At 51.3% G+C, this 20,207-nt stretch overlaps 6 protein-coding genes and 1 non-coding gene across 7 annotated transcripts; 2 read left to right on the top strand and 5 right to left on the bottom strand.

The window, feature by feature from the left end:
- Positions 1–4,523: 4,523 nt before the first annotated feature.
- Positions 4,524–5,212, top strand: BGZ61DRAFT_461400 (uncharacterized protein). The gene has a single exon (XM_046247159.1). The coding sequence runs from the start codon at positions 4,707–4,709 to the stop codon at positions 5,169–5,171; it is 465 nt and encodes a 154-aa protein (XP_046097926.1). The 5' UTR covers positions 4,524–4,706; the 3' UTR covers positions 5,172–5,212.
- On the bottom strand, positions 5,119–5,212 carry BGZ61DRAFT_t192. The gene has a single exon. It is a non-coding gene; the product is annotated as a tRNA-Ala (tRNA).
- A 463-nt stretch (positions 5,213–5,675) lies between these two features.
- Positions 5,676–6,812, bottom strand: BGZ61DRAFT_461399 (tryptophan synthase beta subunit-like PLP-dependent enzyme). Its single transcript, XM_046247158.1, has one exon. The coding sequence runs from the start codon at positions 6,713–6,715 to the stop codon at positions 5,771–5,773; it is 945 nt and encodes a 314-aa protein (XP_046097925.1). The 5' UTR covers positions 6,716–6,812; the 3' UTR covers positions 5,676–5,770.
- A 485-nt stretch (positions 6,813–7,297) lies between these two features.
- BGZ61DRAFT_430370 (uncharacterized protein) lies at positions 7,298–11,724 on the bottom strand. Its single transcript, XM_046243807.1, has 16 exons — positions 11,530–11,724; positions 10,753–11,467; positions 10,638–10,690; positions 10,129–10,580; positions 10,015–10,070; positions 9,777–9,958; positions 9,503–9,705; positions 9,395–9,421; positions 8,947–9,325; positions 8,794–8,872; positions 8,648–8,706; positions 8,577–8,586; positions 8,302–8,505; positions 8,019–8,139; positions 7,864–7,955; positions 7,298–7,758 (listed from the first exon to the last, which is right to left on the bottom strand). The coding sequence occupies exons 1-16, from the start codon at positions 11,563–11,565 to the stop codon at positions 7,454–7,456; spliced, it is 2,973 nt and encodes a 990-aa protein (XP_046097924.1). The 5' UTR covers positions 11,566–11,724; the 3' UTR covers positions 7,298–7,453.
- Positions 11,725–12,516: 792 nt separating this feature from the next.
- On the bottom strand, positions 12,517–14,049 carry BGZ61DRAFT_538161 (Alpha/Beta hydrolase protein; the record flags this gene model as incomplete). Its single annotated transcript, XM_046254623.1, has 1 exon — positions 12,517–14,049. The coding sequence occupies one exon, from the start codon at positions 14,047–14,049 to the stop codon at positions 12,517–12,519; it is 1,533 nt and encodes a 510-aa protein (XP_046097923.1).
- Positions 14,050–15,033: 984 nt separating this feature from the next.
- Positions 15,034–16,714, bottom strand: BGZ61DRAFT_365450 (general substrate transporter; the record flags this gene model as incomplete). The annotated part of the gene is made up of 3 exons (XM_046241613.1): positions 15,034–15,264; positions 15,318–16,332; positions 16,398–16,714. The coding sequence occupies 3 exons, from the start codon at positions 16,712–16,714 to the stop codon at positions 15,034–15,036; spliced, it is 1,563 nt and encodes a 520-aa protein (XP_046097922.1).
- A 1,357-nt stretch (positions 16,715–18,071) lies between these two features.
- Positions 18,072–19,730, top strand: BGZ61DRAFT_365162 (alpha-L-rhamnosidase; the record flags this gene model as incomplete). The annotated part of the gene is made up of 1 exon (XM_046241585.1): positions 18,072–19,730. The coding sequence occupies one exon, from the start codon at positions 18,072–18,074 to the stop codon at positions 19,728–19,730; it is 1,659 nt and encodes a 552-aa protein (XP_046097921.1).
- Between the last annotated feature and the right edge of the window lie 477 nt (positions 19,731–20,207).

Raw genomic sequence — 20,207 nt, 5'->3', positions numbered from 1 at the left:
AGAGCGGAACTGGGTCATGGTTGCGCAATGCAGGCACACTCCCTCCATTGAGGCTGGAGGGAAAGTCTAATAATGGCGGTGGGCGATTGAGGGATCCACATGGGCTAGAAGTGAGGCGCTTGAGCGACGACTTCGCGAACGGAGCGGGCTCTCTCGGGCTCATGGACAGCATCATCGCAACGGCTTTTTGCCCAGATGAAACACCAAACGATCTTCCTTAGCCGCGGCTTCTATTTTGATAACTATGGTTTGATTTAGTAGACAATAGCACTGGATATCTCATCGTACGTTTATAGGAGTGGGTGGGTTGCGATCATGACCCCCTTGGGAACGAACCATGACTCGGGTCTACTGGTTGGTGCCCCGGAAATGAACTACTTGCCGAGCAAACTTCTCAGAGCCTTGTTACCTCAGTGTGTACCCCGACTAACGGCCCGTACAGATCCTAGAAAATATTTCCAGGATTTGGTACTTTCAGTTTGCGTGCGGCAGGGAAGGATATGCATTGACGGGGTCGGCCTCGTTCCGCTTTACTTGCTCTTGTTTGGCGGAGGAAGCACCGCCAGGTGCAATTGCATACAAAATCTGACATTCTATGGGAACGAGACGCGGACGTGGCTTGCGCAAAGCTGTTCGGATGGCCGTTTCCGTCGTCTCCTGCATGGCCACGCCGCATACGTCCTAGATCGCGCTGTCCACGCGCTGTCCATGCGCTGTCCACGCGCAGCAAACTGCAAATCTCTAGGTCACGGTGACCGGCAGGTGACCTTGGGTATCTCTTGGCGGGTGTGCTGGAACATTGGGCGTCTTGAGTCAGTGCAAGACAGTCTACGGCTCTCGTCAGCCCTGAATCTCCCCTGAGAAACGCCTGTTCTCCACCACACGCCCCCAGATAGGACGCGCGGGACGGGACAGGGCGCCAGCTGTGCTGGTTCACCTGCTAGTATACAATTCATTGTCACTCGTGCGTGTGGCTACAGATAACCTGCGCCTGTGGTCATCTTTCTTTTCTTCTTTGGAGGCAGGAGGATGTATACCGGGCCATCCGGGGAGGTACCCGAGCGGTGAGCCCGGAATCGTTACGGCTCCATTTAGTGTACGTGAAGGAGTCAAGCCACCGCAGCTGGACAAGGTTATTGGAGTAGAGAAGGGAAGAGGGCAGAAGGCTGCCTCGGAATCCTGCTGAGAAGCCGGATCTGTCCCTCCGCATCGGTCCAGTAGCATCCTGACAGATCGCAAGCGCGTGGTGGCCAAGAGCTTCTCAGTTGCGGGCCCAGAAAGATCGGGCGACGGCAGCTTACGTAGCCGTAAATAGAACGATGGCCTTGATGGCCAAAAAGTGTGCGCGTTTCGTGCGCGGGCTCTGGAATGTGTCGCGGTCAGACCTTGCCAAAACCATCTAGACTCAACAACCCCCACACATTGGCTCGTCCCTCAAGCGCAGCTCAATGGGGCCTCATACATTCGGATACTGCATCCGGCTGCTTAATCCAACAGTTTCCTCTTTCCTCGGTCGCCTCACTTTGACTCTTGACGGGGGCGTGGACCGGCGATAGTGACGAAGCCTAGTGGATCTGGCGCGAGGCGTCAAGCTTTGCCCCCATCAGGACAGGAGGGGCTTTGCCTTCCCGTCAAGAATCACAGGTATGATGAGATGGTGGGCGTGCCAAGACGAAGAAGGTCTCAGCTGGGCTGATTGACCCAACCCAAGTGACCGAGTCTATCACACGCTCTGAAGGACCCTTCCATAACACTCCGGACACACCCCTGAGCCACCAGCCGGTGCGTATCACACTCTCTCCCTACCTATCAGCTGTATTCTCAGCGTCAGGCTCTCACGAGTGCTGCAGCCATTTTGTCCTTCATCCTCAAGATTGGTCTTCCCATCATCCCTGGTCCTTGCTCTACTCTTGTTTCCTCTTCCCTCTGGTCCTTCTTCACCGACTCCTCCCAATTCCATCCCGCAAGTCAACAACGCATACTCTCAGCCGCCACTCGAACTCGCCTGGACGCCATCATTCTGATGACCATGTCGACGCGCCTTCTTGGCCCTGTGGCCAGCCTTGGACTTGATGTCTATTGTCAAACCGTACATGCGACCACTTCTCCGACAGCCTCCCGAAGGACTCGAAAAAGCAATGAAAACGACGGGCTCTACCTGCCGGCCAAGGGCTAGATTCTTCGGCTCAGCATAAATACCCTTCCGTTTGACCTCCTGGCTCCAACCCAGACCGGCCTCCCCGTCGACCTTCAGAATTGCTTGAACATGCCGCACTCAACGCCGTTCTCGCAAGGCGATGACTTCCCATCAACGTATGTTTGAGTACTCCCCCCAGAACACCCAACTCTCCCAACATGACGAACTCCTTGACTAACAGTGGGTCAGACTCAGTACCGGAAGTCATCAATGCGACGTAATCCTGTCATCGAAGGCCTATCCCTCGTTTATCCCCATAAACTGCTACATTTACGACTTTAGGGGACCCATCAACGCCCGGCTGCAGGATCCTCTCCGATCGCCCTCTTTTGCTACCTTCGTCTGGCGACAATTTGGGTCGCCAGGGTTCCGACGGGTCGACGTGGAAATATCCCCGATTGCATACCAAGATTCTTCGAACGATTGCTCGGGCTTCCTCATCGGAATAGGGTCTCAGTTCAACTCCCCTAACATGAGAAATACGACGTGGCTGGGCTTGTAAAGGCGCTGCCGACACGGCTGTCATTCGTGGAGTCGGTCCATGTAAGCAGAGATGTAGCCTTGCAACCCGAAGCAACACTCTAATGTGACCCAGGCCGAGACCAATCCTCCGAGACTTCCATACTCTTTCCTTCATTTGTGCGACACCCGAAACCTTCGATCTGTCCTATCTACCTTGGACGCCTACGCCACTCCTACGCCTACGTCAATCCTCCGGTCTTGTCTTCAAGTACGCGGTATCCCCAGTGGCTTGGCAAAGCCTTGCTGAGCTTCTGTCTTGGACGGGGATGGCTGAGGGCTCATCTATGGGGAGGAGTCCAAGGCTACGGTGACTGTGTTCATGTCATGCTCTTGCATAAAGTGGCACAGGCAGGGAATACAAACTCAAACGACTTGACTTGGAAGAGTTCCCAAGTCGGATGATTAAGGGACTAAAATTGCATCAGGGGCTCAAGCTACCCGATGCTCTTGATCGTTGGGGAAATATTCGATTCGGTGTATCAAGTGCTATAATTTCCTCCATAATATCTTGTAATTGGGGCAGTGCTATTTTCAGACCAGTCCTTAACCATGATCCAAGCTCCTTGCGACGCTTGGTCACAAAAATTTCGACATGCTTTTGTGATAATCATTCCTGGGATTTGTCCTAGCCGTGTTAGGCATGGGAGGTTTCATCAAGCTCGGGTCGAGGATCTCACTTTTGGTAGGCCTCGAGTAGCTTGCATGGCACGCATATCTTCCGGTATTTGGCATCAAACTGGAGTTGACGGTTGAAGTACTCCCTATTGCAGGTTGCACAACGCCCCAGGGGGTCATATTTCGTGGCTGATTGCACAGTGCTCATGTCCGCGTCCATGACTCGACGAAAACATTCGCTGCAGCGTTGGCCATATGCCAGGGTCTCTTCGGCTTTGCCACAGTAAAGGCAGGTTTGAAGTGATTCGTTCGACATTTTGAAGTTGCTGGTCGTGGTCAGGTATTTGATGTAGTGGTGTGGGTTGAAGAGAAATGGATTGATAGGAGAATATGGTACTGATGATTTCTTCACAAGTCTTTTAATTTATTTATACCTGTCAATCCGACTCTGGGTCTGTTTTTCAAACGGCACTTAAAATCTGTTCATGATGTGATGTCAATGCAATGATTCAGTGTTCCACGATCAGATTTGCCCCTTTGTTCGCAACCATCGGCTCTTTGTTTAGACGCTAGGGACTAGTTGTAAACAGCGATGCTTGAACAAATGACTTGTTTTGAAAGACAAACAAACTTTCTAAATTTGAGACAAGGAAATTACTTGACACAAAGGAAATGTTAGTCCAGAGCTCCTTTGCTCTCGCTGTTTTTCAACACAGAGGCTAAACAACAATGACAATGAAAATGCCTAGATCCACGCCGAAGCACGGCGAAGATTATGTCATTTTCCCCTTAATACTTGTTGTCGAGGTGTCCGCTATTCAACCTGCTCTCTAAACAATGTCGACGCCGAGGCAGTTCTCCATTAACCTTCTTTTCCACGGCAATCGTACCCTGAGACGCGCATCTGAATTTCAGCTTGGGTACCAAATGCCCGGCTCTGACGGTATTTGAAAGGTCGAAACCGCCCACTCTATTTTTGGTGATCGGTTTCTCCAAGATGTTGGGCCATGCCAATGGGATCTTTCCCCGGTTGGCCAGCCCGCTTAGGCTCCGCTCAGTATCGAAATTTGGAGGGGATCGTGGTATTACACAGCTAATCTTCCGTTCATCAACCTATCAGCGCACTCATGTGGCCTAGAAAGGTGTCAGATTTACACCGTCAGGCCAAAAAACGTAGTGCGCTACTATAATTGGTACATGCTTGTGTATCTGGGTCTATAACGCCCTCTGACAAAGGGTCAGGGGTCGTGAGAAGACTAAATGGGCTACTTGTTATCCCCAATTTTCTGTTTAATCTTGTCACGGTCTTAATCCCGAGTGTTTCTACAGCTATCACCCCTTCCTATCCAACCGCTTCTCAATTTCCTCCGCGATGCCATTTTGCATTAAGCACATCAGCTTACTACCATCACATACGTCTCAAGTGATCATGAGTTTGAGATCAGAGATGCTATGGCAAATGGGGGCCATAGGAAACTCTGATGTTCAACTGGCCGCTTTCTACACTCTTCATTCCTCGCTTGGGGACACGGTCAACAGATGGTGTAATGCCGTAAACGCCATTAATAAAGGCCGCAGGTGCGCGGATGGATCCTCCCATGTCAGTAGACGGAGCATTGGACTTCCCTTCAGAGCTACCAATGCGGCGTCATCGCCAGAACTCCCTCCAGCACTAAAGGCTGGATTGAACAGATTGAGTATAAACAAAGTGCCTCTATGCATCATCTCCTTGCATAAATTACTACCCGCTGAGGATATGTGCTGCAACCACGACCAGCAAAAAATGGAGATTGAGGGAATTGAACCCCCGACCTTTTGTAGGCTTTCATGTCGATGAGACAATGCAAAACAAACGTCATTCCCCTAGACCAAATCCCCTAGTGATTGATGTGGATTGCCTCACGGTATACTCTACTAAGTTGTGAATCAGCAGTTTCATGATCGCGGCTCGTGCGAAACACCTGTCCGCTCGTTGATCTTTTTCAAGAAAGGGCTGAATAGAGGTGGATTCAATCACTCTATTTATTTACATAGTGTTTTTCCCGTCTTAATTGTCTACAGCGGAGGACATGTGGACTTTCGTGGCTCAGTGCTACAAGGGTTGGCTTTACGTACTGCGAGTGTCCATTGGCCTCGATTCAACCTTTTCATGCAAACAGAGTTCATACAAACAGAGTCCGATTATCGGGGGCAGAGTTCTATGGTATAACTTGCATGCCGCCATTTTATTTTTCAATTATCTTGTCTTGGGTCTTGCGATTTGCACACAGCCCATATGCATTTTAGTCCTGGCATGTACAAATTATCAGTGATGCAACTGACAATGTAGGCTTTCAGTACTCCGTATAATGTTTATCAATTTTCGGTATCTGCACCTCCCTATGATATTTATTCATTTGCTTAATTAACTATTCTAGAATAATGCCCAACATTATCCTAGCTGCCACTAAACAAAATTCCGTTCATATATTTCAGCCCCGTGTCGCATGCGACAGTGACCACTGTCTTCCCAGGTCCACACTGTTTTGCAAGCGCAAGAGCAGCGACAACATTCATGCCAGTAGAAGTGCCCACCAAAAGTCCTTCCTCTGCTGCAAGCCTCCGGCACATGTCACGAGCTTCGTCTTCTGGGATCGCTCGGGCTTCATCGTATAGTTCCTTGTCAAGGAGCGGCGGCACAAATCCTATCCCGATTCCCTCGACGCCATGCGTCCCACCTCGACCCTCTGTAATGACTGGAGCAGACGCCGGTTCGAGAATGACCACCTTGGTTTGCGGCCATTTAGTCTTCAAGACTCTTGACACACCCATCATCATGCCGGCTCCACCCACTGCACCGCAGAAGGCGTCGATTCCGTTCGGGAATTGATGAACCAATTCGCGACCAAGGCCCTCGTAGCCAACAAGAACGTCCCGGTTGTTGAACTGGTCCGTTAGATAGCAAGATCCATTATTCGATACCGCCTTGGCACGGTCTCTCATTGAAGGAATCAGATCTGCTGTGATCTTTCCTGAAGGGCTGTGGACCAATTCGACACTTGAACCGAACACTGACATTGTTCGCAGTTTTTCAGGTGCAAAGGCGTTAGAAGAGATCACTTGAAACTTGTAGCCCTTGACCGCGCAGACAAACGCCAGTGACGAGCCGGTACTCCCTCCGGTTGCCTCCACAACAGTCATTCCCGGGCGCAGATCTCCTCTACTTTCCGCCTCTTCGATCATGGACCTCGCCATACGGTCTTTGTAAGACCCTGTTGGGTTGAGAGATTCGAGCTTCAAAAACACTTGGGCGTGTCCCTCTGGAACGACACGCCGCAAACGGACACACGGCGTGTTTCCGATTGCGTCGAGGACATTGTCGACAGGTTGCGGTGTTGCCATAACGCTTGTGATGGTAGGCGATCGGTGATGGAAGGTACGGTATTGAATATGGAAGAGTTCTACTCAATACCCAGAGGCGAGTTGAGCTTTCAACAAGGGTCAGGTTTATGTATGGCGTTCAGAGGAGTGGGGCCGAGGAATTGCACCAGCTTGCTGTGGATCATCGGGATGGATTCCGATATTTCTCCCAATAGCACGTTGAGCCACATGCGCGTGATGGACTACTTTTGGAAGATACCCGAGCTAAGTTTAGTCCCTCCAGGATTTGTCAACTTTGCTTAGTATAATAAACCCCTAGCAGATGGGCCACCGACTTCTCTTCCGAGTTCTCCTGTAGAACTCCAGTTCTAGAAGGAACTGTCCCCACGACGTCATTTATATAGGTAGTTTATTGTTTCCTTCTGTAGGAATCTTGAAAAATATCAAGGCACCCAATTTTCTCACTATAACGACGTTATAAGTTGTCGTTAGAGAATAATGGCACGATCTGCTATTCGGGCCTTAAATTTCAAGGCCTGCAGCCCAGCAGCTGCAATATTCATTGACATACTTCTTCTCACCAAGTAATGGGTGTGTGTGTGTGGAGAAATAAAAATACTCTCGATTCATCACTAAGCTAATCCACTTACTATACATCCAAACTTCCATCTCCTTGTCCACTTACATTCTGAGGACGAAAAGGTTGCAGCGTACTTATTTAAGCCTCCATCAATCCCGCCCTTGGGAAACTCTACCAAATCAATGATCGATCTCGGCCTTGATTCTTTCAATCTTCGCCTTGCTCTCCTTGACAGCTTCATCCACGCGGCGACGGAACGCAGGATCTTGCTCGCTCTCCAACGCCACGTTCTCACTGAGAATAATCTTCAAAGTTCCATGTATAGAAGCGAGGTAGGTCGACACTGCAGTATCGATCTTCTTCTGGGCAACTTTGGCAAGTTGAGAGAAGCTTTTTCTGAAACTTCTCATCAGATCACTGAACAGGTCGTCGCGGGCAAGTGCGTCATTGATTATACCCTTCCGTCGTGCATCACTACCTCTTCCTAAAATTCCCAAATTTCGTCAGCAATGTTTTCAACGAAGCAGAAACATATAGGAAACCATCTCGGTTGAGATGAGAGCCTCCAATTTCAGTAATGATTACTCACCGCTTTCTCGATTGCATGATCTGTAGGGTCCATCCATGCTTTGTCCAATGAGTGAGGTCTGAATGCCTGACATAGCATCCGTACGTAGTGTCCTAGTGTATTAACCCTTAGTATGCATAATTTCAAGCGTTTGCTGAGACGTAATCGTGACTCACCTCAGACTAGCACCAAACTCCTCGTAAACTTCTTCAATGTTACCAAGCAGAACTTGCTGTTGGGAGACAATTGCATTAGCCAGAGGGGATGCTATCTCTGGCATGTCGCTCAGGCCACAGTCTGAAACTCAATTAGTACCTGAACGCAAATAATCTGGGACTCTTATGGTTTCTGTTGACAAATGAAACAGTATTTGATGTTTCCAGCCAGGTGGCTGCGTGTTGCAAGGGGTTCGTAGGTTGAATAAGGCAGAGCGAGGCTGCTGCCCAGAACTTGGCTTACCTAGATGCTGAATCGACCAGTCTGTCAACTCCTCCACAAGTCTCCCGGTTTCAATCTCTCGATCTTCTATGCGAGCGCAAAGGGCTTTCCAGGGTCTCTTCAGGTCCTTGACCATTCCGTCAATAGCTTCTTCATTCCAGTTGTGTTTCCCAGCTGCCGGTGTGCAATAGTTGCCAAATTGTCGACAAAATGCAGCATACGAAGCTATATTACTATCAGTCACATAGCTTTCGCGAGGAAGCAAGGTCCCCATCAGAGGATCATTAGTAACTCACAGTGATGCCACTAATGGCCATAAGTTAGTAAGATGTATACTGAGCCGGGACGCTTAGGTTTGTATACATACCCCACTCCACTCATCCCCAGCTTCTATTGCCGACTCGCTCCAGTCAGAGATACGTCGTTCTTGTGGAAACTGTTAGTTAAGTGTCATGGCGATTGGCAGTCAAAAGCACCAGGCATCGGGATATGAATATATGAGAAAATACGTACTCTCGTATATTTGCTCCAAAAAGTCTTGCTTGATCGATGCGGCGATATTATTGACACTAGACGAGTTGGAACTCAAATCCTGCCCAGCCTCGTCAGCTTGATCGCCCTCACTGGGCCACTATCACAACTAGCTCCATCTTGATATCTACCTACTTTTTTCAGTCGACTTTCAAGCTCATTCAAAGTGCGGCGGACAACTTCTTTCCTCTCCGCATCGGCGCTGCCCGCGCCAGATTGAACCCAGAGCTCTATTTGAGCAAGAAGATCGGGGATTTCGTCTCTCATATAGCGGGTAGCAATGCGGCGTTGGCTGTTTGCTACAATAGAGATGCAATATTTCCGCACTTCGAGGATGCAGCTTAGTTGAAGGTAAGGAAGGGCAGCGTCCCGTGGACGCATCCTGTGGTCCCAGTAGTTCTTGTTGCTCACGCAGAACACCCTGAGGTCCCCACTCGGCACCTTGCTACTGTATTGATCTCGCAGTTTCTGATAGATCGTTGAGTTGCGCGTTGTGACAAGGTAAGCATGTAATCTAGAATAGCGATCCCTATATTAGCATCTAGTATTGTGGTGTGCGCGATGGTGGGAATGAGCAACATACTCAAACGTGTGATCATTCTTTCGGTTTCTGGAAGTGAAATTCGTTAGCATTTGGCCTAGGGGAGCTCGGTTTCCACAGAATTCGACGAAGGAGGAACTATCTACTAACCGGATAAGGCGTTTCTTTTTGTGAAGTCCCAGAACATGGTCTCTCTCTCCATCAGAAAGATCATCATCCTCACCATATTCAGTAATCTCAGACTCAATCTTGTCATAGTCTCTCTTATCCGCGGCAACTGCATCAATCAGGCGTTGGATATTCTTCGACTTCTGCCCTTTCCAGTCTTTCTTGGCTTCGTTGGCATTAATGTCCTATTTTCCACCAATTAGTCCTCGACGTTAAACACAATGACTAGATCATCGAGGGATATGTTGTCACTCACATCGGATCTAGTACATATGACTCCCACATTGGACAAGTTAGCCTGGCGCGCCAACTCGAACACAGACTCGACTCCTGCGTCGGTCACGGCACGTCCAATGTTGCAAACGACGAATATCTCATCGCATTCGAGCAGAAACCTCTCAGTAATCGTTCTTCGGGCCAAATTCATATCATGAAGACCTGCCAGTGTAAATTTCGCATCTCATTTTTGGGTGGACGATACACGTTCAACATACCAGGGAGGTCAACAAGGACGAGGCCTTTACTGAGGATGTGGGCGTTCAGGAACAACCTTGCAAAGTGTCAGTTTGTATCGGTGAGCACACCAAAGAAATCACGCTTCAACTCACTTGATCTTCCTGATAAATGGCCACTTTGCTGGATTTTGATTCGAAGCCGGCTCTGAGGACAGTTGCATCAATTTGGCAGAACATCTCTGCAGCGAGAGCCCAGATTCCCGAGAGGCGATGCCCGAAGGCCTGGCATCTGCCGCCCAAGAAGTAAGACTCTTTAGAACAGCACGTTCCGAATTCTCAATAAGGAAATCCTCATCGTCCATGCGATCACAGAACATGGCACGGAAAGTATATCGTGCTCGCTTTGCGATTTCTTCCATATCCTGTTTCTCTGCAGGTTCCATCTCATGCTGATGAAAGTGGAAGTGCCGATAAGACTGCAGGAGATCTAAGAGCTGGTCTTTGATCTCATCCATTGAGAACAACTCTACCTCGATATCGAAGGCATTGCGCTCATGGTAGTGGTATTCTGTGGCGACACATGTGCATGCCTCGCCACTGTTGCTCTATCCATTGTCAATACTCTACAGGCAGGCATGCAGTCATTAGATCATGGAACTTACCGTCCTAGCAAGATCTTGAAAATCAAGGAGAGAGTTTAAGAGGCTGCTTTTTCCTGTATCAGAGAGAATTAGATATTTCCTATGGTTATTTTCCAAGAGGGACAAAATAACTTACCAACACCAGAGTCACCGACGAACCCAACGGTCCGCGTGGATGGATATTTGAAGCAAGCCAAGTCACCAGCCTCCTTGTGAAGCCGTTGCATTGTAGAGTCAGGGTCGCTGTGAAGTGAAGTGCTTCCTAATACGTCCCGTATATTTGACATGAGCATCTTCGCGTCTCCGAATGCCTGTTGGAAGGATGGGTTATGGAAAGCATCATGTGGAAGCTCTTCATCCTTGACATCATGCGGCAAAGCGTTGACTTTAGAACTTGAGCGTCTCCTGTGAGTCGATGGCTGAGATGATCTCGACTTGTCTTTACCGATTTGGTCATCTGGGGCGAGCGACACGGAACGACTGTCTGATCCTCGAGCCACAGCATCGATTGCAGCAGCTACATGGGACAAGTTACCGATCCCATCTGGGCTTGAGAGGGTCATGCGATTTAGAGCAGAGTCAATGCCATGACTTTCGGATTGTGCCCGACCAACTGTCCCGCTACCTCCCCGACTGACAGTGGATCGAGCACTCGAGGAGGAGACCGGAGGGGTGACAGATACAGAAGGCGTACGAAGGCGCGAAGAACGACTAGAAGTCGTAGATGTGTCATCAGACACTGAATTGGATGATGCGCGATCTTCAATTGAAGGGATGGGCACGTCTGCGTCGTCACGCGGGGTGCCGGAGATGCTGGGAGTGGCGGCAGAACCTGCTCCGCTGGCTCGACGCTACAATAGCCATCAGATGATCTGGGTTCGCGACGGATAGTTGATGGATTAAAAAGACGTACCTTTGATTTCATGGCTTGGAATGTCAGTTGCGTCATGGAACGAGGCGATGAAGGAAAACCACACGTTTGGTAGATCAGAATGATGCGATTTGAACCGAATGAGATAAACTGCGGGGTGATGCGGCATAATAAGCCCCGGAGGATGTGCTGAATGGGGTTATCACTTATCCGTAGGAGCCAACAGCTCGACCAAATATGTGTGTTGGTTGTCCTGACCTTCCGTTTCGTGAATATGCAGTTGGTTCTTAGCGGAGACATGGTCGGCGGCTATCAACCCAAACGCCGATGGTGTGAGCTTGCGGTGCCCAATCAACGAACCCTGAAGATACGATTGATGCGGCCAGGCTACACTTGAGATTTGGGTTGTAGGCGTCTTGTCTCAGGGTATGCATGGCTGCGGCGGTCGTTCCGGATGTCCTCTCAGCCGTACAGAGCCCAAAAGATACCAACATACGAAACAAATATCCCTGCCGAGCCAGTTCATTCAGCCGGCCACCTACATGCGTGTACGCTCCAGCCACTAGTCACAATGCACTCCTGGGTCTATGTTCCGGCCACAGCCAACACACCTGCTCGTTAGCAAAGGCCGCACCCAGCCACACACAATACCCCATTGGTAGGTTCTACGTGAGCTAAGCAAGTAATCTATTTTGGTAAAAAGGACATGGAGATTAACAAATTCTAAAAATAAATTCTCACGCGCATATTCCATAGGGCCGGAGTCGTGCGGTTCGGTTATGACAGGAGGCCTGAAAACGTGGGGTTGGTCTTACTTTGACTGTGAACACCAAGCCGCCTCTGCGTATATACAGTATAAAGGCAGCTTCCAATACATCCAAGTTCGCAAACTTGAACACTGTGTAGTTGATTTGAATAGGAATATATCTAGCATATCATAGTGGCCCTAGTTTGTTTACAGGTTGGATGATGACCATAAATTGCCGATAAATCCGCCTCCATACACCTACCATTCCCGTTCCTAATCTTTCATGTCTCAAACACCGTTCCTTGCTCCGGCAACCTCCCGCTGATCAAGAATTCATCAATCGCCTTTCTAGTCTCCCCTTGGAATGGGTAACTTGTATGGCCAGATCCGTTTCGCCAGATATTCACAGCACTTGGGATCTGCTGCCCCACACTTTGCGCCCACGCAGCACTTGTCTCGGGGTCCAAGAATGCGTTCACGAGCATAAGCGGCGGCACTCTGCCCATTTGAGTTGCGTTTGGTACCTGGGGCGGATAGCGTACCGAGGTTGGCCAACTTGCACAGTAGGCTTCAGCGGCAAAAGCCTCGGATGCACCACGTGTCAAGGGGAGAAGCGCTGAGGTGACCCCCAGAATGTTCTTGATATCTGCTGATGAGGTGAAAGAGCTGCCGTAGTCTTGGCAAATAATGGCACGGGCGGCGTAGTCCGAGCCGATATTTGTTTCCGTATTGTCGGTCTTCAACTTCGTGGATAAGCCTTTGGCATTCCCGTTGAAGGCTAAAATGATGGCATCTGCAAGGTCTGTCCAATTTTGAAATGGTGACTGGGCAAACAACAGTTGGCCTTGGGCATTGAAGAGCACATCTTCGCCCGTGATCTGAGGCTTGCATTTGCCCTCGCCTTCCTCGCAGTGTGCAGGCAACGAAGTGGCAGATGCAAGGGTCTTGAAGATAGTCGGAAGATCCTGGCCATTGAGAGAGCACTCGACCGTCTCGTTGCACCACACAAAGAACTGCTCGAGGGTGGCCTGGTAGGTCTGGGACTCTGTCATGATAGAGGTTATGGCCCCCGCGGTCGAATGGTCGACCACGGCATCAAGAACCATCCGGCCGACATGCTGCGGGTAGAGCTCTGCATAGGCTTGACCAGGTACAGTGCCATAGGAGAATCCAATGTAGTTCAGCACTTCATCACCAAGAGTTTTGCGTAGCAGTTCGAAGTCTTTAGCAGTTGATACAGAGTCCATGAAGCCAGCAAGAGGGCCTGTTAGCTTCAAGCAACTCTCCCCCAGGTCTTTGTTAAATGCAACGAGTTTCGAGGAACCGGCGTCGTCTGTTGCGAATACTTTAGGGGCACTATTCCAAATATCCTTGTCGCAAGATATTGCATTGCTGTAACCAATACCCCGAGTATCAACAGCAATAACGTCGTAGTTCTCCAAGATATCCTGGCTAAAGGAAGGAAAGGCAGGCAACCCAATTGAAAGGGCTTGGAATACAACGGAGGATCCCGACCCAGGACCGCCGTTATTGAAAACGAGGCTACCAAGAGATCTCGATGTTCCAGTTGCCTTCCGACGAGAAACGAATAGGTCAATGCTACCGTCGCCTGCGTTGTCGTGATCGATGGGCACTGTCAGAGAGCCGCACTCAAACTCTTCCGACATGCTATACTCCGGTGCACAAGTGGTGAAGCTAATAGTTGGGTTTGGCGGATATGTTGAGTTGTGTGCCTTCAAAGGGGAGGCAAACACTGGAGAATGGAGGGCAACGAGGGCCCAGGCTACCCAGCAGAAAGTCGTTTTTGTAACCATGGCTGTCTTCGTGTTCAACAACTTAGGTATTCGTTTTAAATCCGGATAGAGTTGACGATGTGTAGCTGTAGCGGCAGTAGAATATATCATTTGGTGTAAATATCGATTTATATAATTACTTGCAAGCCGTGGTATATTAACCTCCCGTTATAGTGGGCTTCATTACCTCGAGGCGAAGTACCGGCCATTGCCTAATTGGAGAGTATCAGCAGATCCTACTGAACTTGGACCAATGAGCCAAACTGCACACGTCAACCGGCAAGAATGGAAAGGGTTTTCAGGTGTAAGCCCAGACATAAGCAGCCATGAGCTAGGACATGCTCGCCAAACGACTTGAATGGGTAGAATTGAGCGTCAGCCGAGCCAAGCCACAATAAGCCAATATCCCACATACGTCAACAAGCATGGCTTTGTAGAATTCTTCGTTATGGCAATCGTGCGTACCTTTCAGTAAGTTCCCGGACTGTGCCGTCTTAGCTGGCGACAAAATTATTCGAAAAGGCCACTGGGCCCCGCGCAAATCTACCTCGCCCCTCTCACACCGCATCTACTGAGGCCTGTCAGTGACAATTTTTAACGCCAAGCTTACTCGGTGCACTATAGAACTAAGTGTCTCAGGATTCGATACTTGGTGGTTGGCTCAAGAGTACTTGGTGGGGCATCTGCAATAACTGTCAGATCCTGTGATCCCACATTGCATCATTATACCGCATCTTTATGGACTGAGGTGAACGCAACAAGGCACGATGGAATAGGTTTGGAGGGAACAATAGACGTGGAGAGGGATACGTGCACCAAAGAGGATATGTTTAGTGAAGTAACAAATGTTATTGATTAATCCGCCAGTATATGCCTGGGGAGGTTGTTTTTAGAGAAGCGAAAAGGCGAACTATATGTACCGCCGATGTATCCCAGTATTTCGCTGGGTCGCCGCCTTTCTGCTAATAGTAACCATTCAGGTCGTTGCTCATGATGAGGTCAGATCTACTGCCTCTGCTCCGCGTCGGTCACGAAGGTCTTGAACTCGCGAGCGGGGACCTTCTTCATGAAGAGCTCATCCAACTCCTCGTAGGAGCGACCAGCAGTCTCGGGCTGGCAGAACCAGAGGTAGATAGTGGACAACACCGCCAGGGCGCCGAAGATGAAGGCAACCTTGGCTCCGAGGTTGGCCTGATCGGGGTTGAACAGGAAGGGGATGACGAAAGCCCACATGGTCTAGATGGATGTTAGTGACTGTTCGGGGAAGCTTTTGTTACCGAAAAACTTACGAAGAGGGAGTTCTGGAGAGCAAGCGAGATGGAAGCAGTCTTGGCGCGAAGTCGGGAGGTGGCGACCTCGGTAAGAAGGGTGTAGGCGGTGGCACCGATGGTGACGTTGTAGAAGTAGCAGTAAACCAGGAGCAGAGCAACGGTGCCCTTGGTAGCAGCAACGGAGCCGACAACAGCGAGTCCACCGGTGACACACAGGATAACAGTAAGGACAACCATTCCCCAGATGGTGAGGGGTCGGCGACCAACTCGGTCGATCAGGAACCACGAAGTAATGTTGCCAAGCATGGACAGAACCTGCTGGATGACACCGAGGTTGAAGCTCATGTCGGTGGAGTATCCGGCAAGCTGCTGGTAGTAGGTAGAGTAGGCGGCAACGAAGAAGACACCGCAGAGGGCCTGGATGCTCATGGGGGCAACGGAGATCATGGTGCGGCGAAGGTTAGACTTGCGGAAGCACTCCAAGAAGCTGGCTCCATCGGTCTCCTTGCGGACCTCCTCCAAGGTCTGGGTGATGACAGCGATGCGCTTCTCATTCTCCTGTCCAGTGTAGCCAAGTCGCTCGAGGGCGCGGACGGCTTTGTCGCCCTTGCCGTGGTCGAGGAGCCACCAGGGAGACTCGGGCATGAAGGGAAGGACGATGACTCCGAGACCGCTGACAGCGTACTGGGAAACGAAAATGGAGCGGTAGGCCCAGCGGGTGGTTCCAGCGCCGGTTCCCTTGACGACGAGGGAGACGATGAAGGGTCCGATGGTGAAGGCGATGGCAGCGGCGGCGGTGAGTGTTCCTCGGAGAGCCAGAGGAGCAACCTCGCCGATATAGGTCATGCTGACAGTGATGAAGCCACCGACGGCGAAACCGGCGATGAACTTGCCGACGAAGAAGACGGCGTTGGTAGTGCTGATGACTTCGACGGTGATGGCAACGAAGACGAGAACGTAGCAGAGCAGAAGAGTCCACTTGCGGCCGACCTTGTCCGTGATAAATCCAGAGCCTAGGGAACCGATGACAGCTCTGTTGGGAGATTTGTTAGCTGAGCTGAAGCAACCGCGGCAGTCAGAGCATTATAGACCACTTACGAGGCAACGGGGCCACCGCTATAGGCGGACTGCCACTTCGCGGGAAGGACATAGTCGCCGGCAAAGGCAGTTCCAAAGTCCTTGCGGAACTGAGGAATACCCAGGACGATACCGCTCGCCTGGTTGTCGAAGCTGGACAGGATGAGGATGTAGATGGCGTAGACACACCAGATGAAAGCGAGAGGGTGCTTGCGGATGGCCTGGATAGGGCCCTCCTGGTGGTCTTCGGCGGCGGCGGTGGCAGCGACCTGCTCGAAGTGCTCGGGCTTGCCGACGTCGACGACACCGGTCTCCGAGTCTTTCTTGACGTCGCTCATGGCGATCAAGGGGGTTGATTTGACGCGGGGAGGTTGTGGACTGTGGATCTGTGTCGACAAGGCGGTCTGAGGCGATTGAAGACTTGTCAACCCTGTGAGATGGAGCGGGATGAAGATGGAGATGGAGATGGAGATGAGATGAACGGAAGCTCTTGAGATGGACGTTGCAAGCTATTTAACTTAATTGCCCACACGGCCTGCCACGTCCACATTCCGCTAGCTCTCTCCAACCCTTCCCCACGGGGTCGGCTGGACCGAAGCATTGGAGAGAGCGTCCGGGCGTGGGCACACCCATGGCGCTGGGAGGACTTGGGTTTAGCGGTTATTAGCGAGGTCGTGTGGTCGTCCAGGCCATAAACCCCAAAAATTTTCTCGACTATTTCCCTCGGGAGTCTAGACCGGCTCTTGGAGCGGGCTGAAGCTAGCCTAGGGTCATGCGGAATTGGGGAAGAACCGGCAGACCTCAGCGCGTAGTTTGGCCTGTTCAGGCGCAGGCAGGGCCAGCCACGGCGTGGTTTGGGGAGCTAGGACGGTTCCTGTCATGGGGAATTGACTCGTGGAACGGGGAATTGACGTAATTGCGGTTTGTTTTTGTGGAGGGAGGCTCTGAAGTTCTTCTGAGGGCATCACCGCCCACAGATTGCAGACCGCAGACCGCAGACCGTCGTCCCCTTTGCCGAGGATCAACGTACCATGGCCCCATATTGCAGTCCCCGGAATCCCCTCATCTCCCCGCAAAGAGGATCATGTGTCTGCTCCAGTGTATTGCCTCTGTCAGCGACGATCAACCTGGGGGTTTGCCGACGTCGTAATTGGGGTACATGGCTAGCCCGAAGCCAACTTCCCCGCCGCCACGAGGAGGCAAGGTCGCTAATACGAATGGAGTCTGGCTCGCCGATTCGTATCCCAGTCTCGGGAGAACTATCCGTGGTTCTCCCAGAGTTGTGCCTAGACTTGCCGTTCCAGGACCATGTTGGTGGAGTTGACACCTTCGCTTGGCGCCCAGACTGTCCCAAAGACTGTGGGAAGAGTCATGACTTTGAGGGGTTGCATGATCACCCGATTCAGGTCTCCAATTATTCGGTGTAGTTGAGAGCGTTTCGGTCGATTGGCTCCCGGTTTTGCATGCATCAACGGGAGCCATTGACGCCAAGCACTCGGATTCGGGCAAGTATCAACCGCGGCTCGTGTCATCTCATCGCGTCCATCGCCACTTTGCTGCTTCTCGCGGCTTTCTTTGGTCGTCTCAAGTTGAAATCGAAGCATCACATCACCAAACTTCGTTAAAACCCCGGAGATTGCCCGTTGTTCGCTCGTCTCTTTCAGCTCCCAACCCAATATCTCCAGCCCAACCGCCATGGCTGACGCCGCTAATCCCCCGATCGAGGAAGTCGTACCGACAGTTTGGAACCGCGACTTTGAAAAAATCTCAGAAGGCTTGTGCCCCAGTCTCGCCAGATGGGATCGCGCGCCCCAGAGATTCGTCACCTTCAGTCCAGACCAGCAGAGTTACTTTGGCATCAGTCCTACCCCAGGCAAGGATGCCATCGACACGCTCCCCGCGCTTGCCTGGGGCAAAGGAGACGAGTTCGTTCTGGACTTTGGGGTCCACATGGTTGGCTTCCTCTCGTTTAAGCTGGCTTGCGTGGGAACCAACATGGATGCCCCATGCAGGCTGCGTCTGACCTTTGGAGAATCTCCACTGGACGTTACCATGCCCATGGACGATGTCAAGACGTGGATCAGCACGGCTTGGCTTCCGGACGAAGTGATCAACATCGACATGTGTCCCGAGACTGTGGTTCTGCCAAGACGGTACTCATTCCGCTTCCTACGCGTCCAAGTCATCGACACATCTCCCAAATTCAAAGTCTCCTTTTCCAACGTTAATTGCGAGTGCGTCAGCGCCATTGGCCAAGACCACGAGCTGGACGCTATCGAGTTCGAGAACCCACTGCTGCGGGACATCGATCACTGCAGCATCTCCACTCTCAGGGACTGCATGCAGACCGTCTTCGAGGACGGACCTCGCCGAGACCGTCGCCTGTGGAGCGGCGATCTGAGGCTCCAGGCCCTCGCTAACTATAGCACGCTTCGAGACTTTGGTCTCGTCAAACGCTGCATCTTCCAGTTCGCCGCCGTGATTCGTTCCGACGGCTCGCTGCCGGCTTGCATTTTCGAAAAGCCGAAGCTGGCGCCCTCGACTGATTACATTGTCGACTACGATGCCCTGTTTGGGGCCATTGTTCTGGACTACGTTGTTGAGTCAGGAGATGTTGCCGCCGGGCAAGCTCTGTGGCCCACAATGTTGACTTGTACGAAGCGTTCGTTGTTACACATCAATCCTGAGACGCACGTCTTCGAGACAGAACGTACGGAGCTTTGGAAGTTTTTAGACTGGGCTCCCACTTTGGATCGTAATGCCGGGTCCCACGGTGTCCTGTTGTACTGCTTAAAAGCAATCAACAAGTTAGCTGCAGCGTTGGACAAGGAGCCTCCACACTTGGAGATGGTAGACAAGATGACAGCTGCAGCTACGTACTTTATCACCAAGGATAACCTCTTTACTTCTGGGCCTGATTCTCAGATCAGCTATGCCTCTGCAGCCTGGCTCGTCTTGGCAGAGGCTTTCCCAGAAGAGACTGCCCGAACAGCAATGCTCAACACAATCGCCCACCCAGACGCGGTGAAGCCCCTGACTCCATACCTATGGCACCACGTTTGCGACGCCTTGGTAACGGTGGGATGCTTCGAAAAGTGCTTAGAGATTATCAACAACTACTGGGGCGGCATGATCCGGGCTGGAGCAGACACGTTCTGGGAGTGCTACGACCCGGAGGATCCTCGCGCGAGCCCGTACGGCGATGTCAGGAACAACAGCTTTTGCCACGCCTGGAGCTGCACGCCGACGTATCTGCTCCGCGGCAAGCTCCTCGATGCTGTAAATGGCAAGGTGGCAGGCAAAATCACAATGGGCCAGCTGGACGACAAATGGATTCAGCGGAGTGTCAACTAGAAAGAATTGATAGATCATGAGCCAGACTACTTGGGTCTATGCGTGGCCTATGCGTGGTGTGACTCTCAGCCCCAGGACAACTAATTCCGGCGTGATGGAAGAACCATTCCCGTTTGGCATATATTAGCCACCGGCAAGCGTACTCGGCGCCATGCAACTCCCAGCCGCCTCGGCGCAGATTATTGCCGGCCTAGGCGAAAACAGGAAAGGCTTTGCCGAACGATCTGGCATTCAAGGATGGGCGGGTACGTACTCAACGTCCAAACGGGCAGTTATAAGCCCTTGACTCAATCCAACCCCTTCGGTCTGTCCTGCTGATCTTGAACCATCTCGGAGACGGCCCTTTTACCCCACCGGGATGCTACCCAACGAGCGTCTGACAGGGACAAGGACCTTGTGATGGTCAGTTCCTTCATGCATCCCCAGACTTCTCTCTGGGGTAGTCGTTCAGGTGAATTACTTTGTGGGAGGAATACC

This window comes from Ilyonectria robusta (assembly GCF_021365365.1).
Source record: "Ilyonectria robusta strain PMI_751 chromosome Unknown BGZ61scaffold_27, whole genome shotgun sequence".
Classification (NCBI taxonomy): domain Eukaryota; kingdom Fungi; phylum Ascomycota; class Sordariomycetes; order Hypocreales; family Nectriaceae; genus Ilyonectria; species Ilyonectria robusta.
This window is presented reverse-complemented; position numbering and strand designations above follow the sequence as displayed.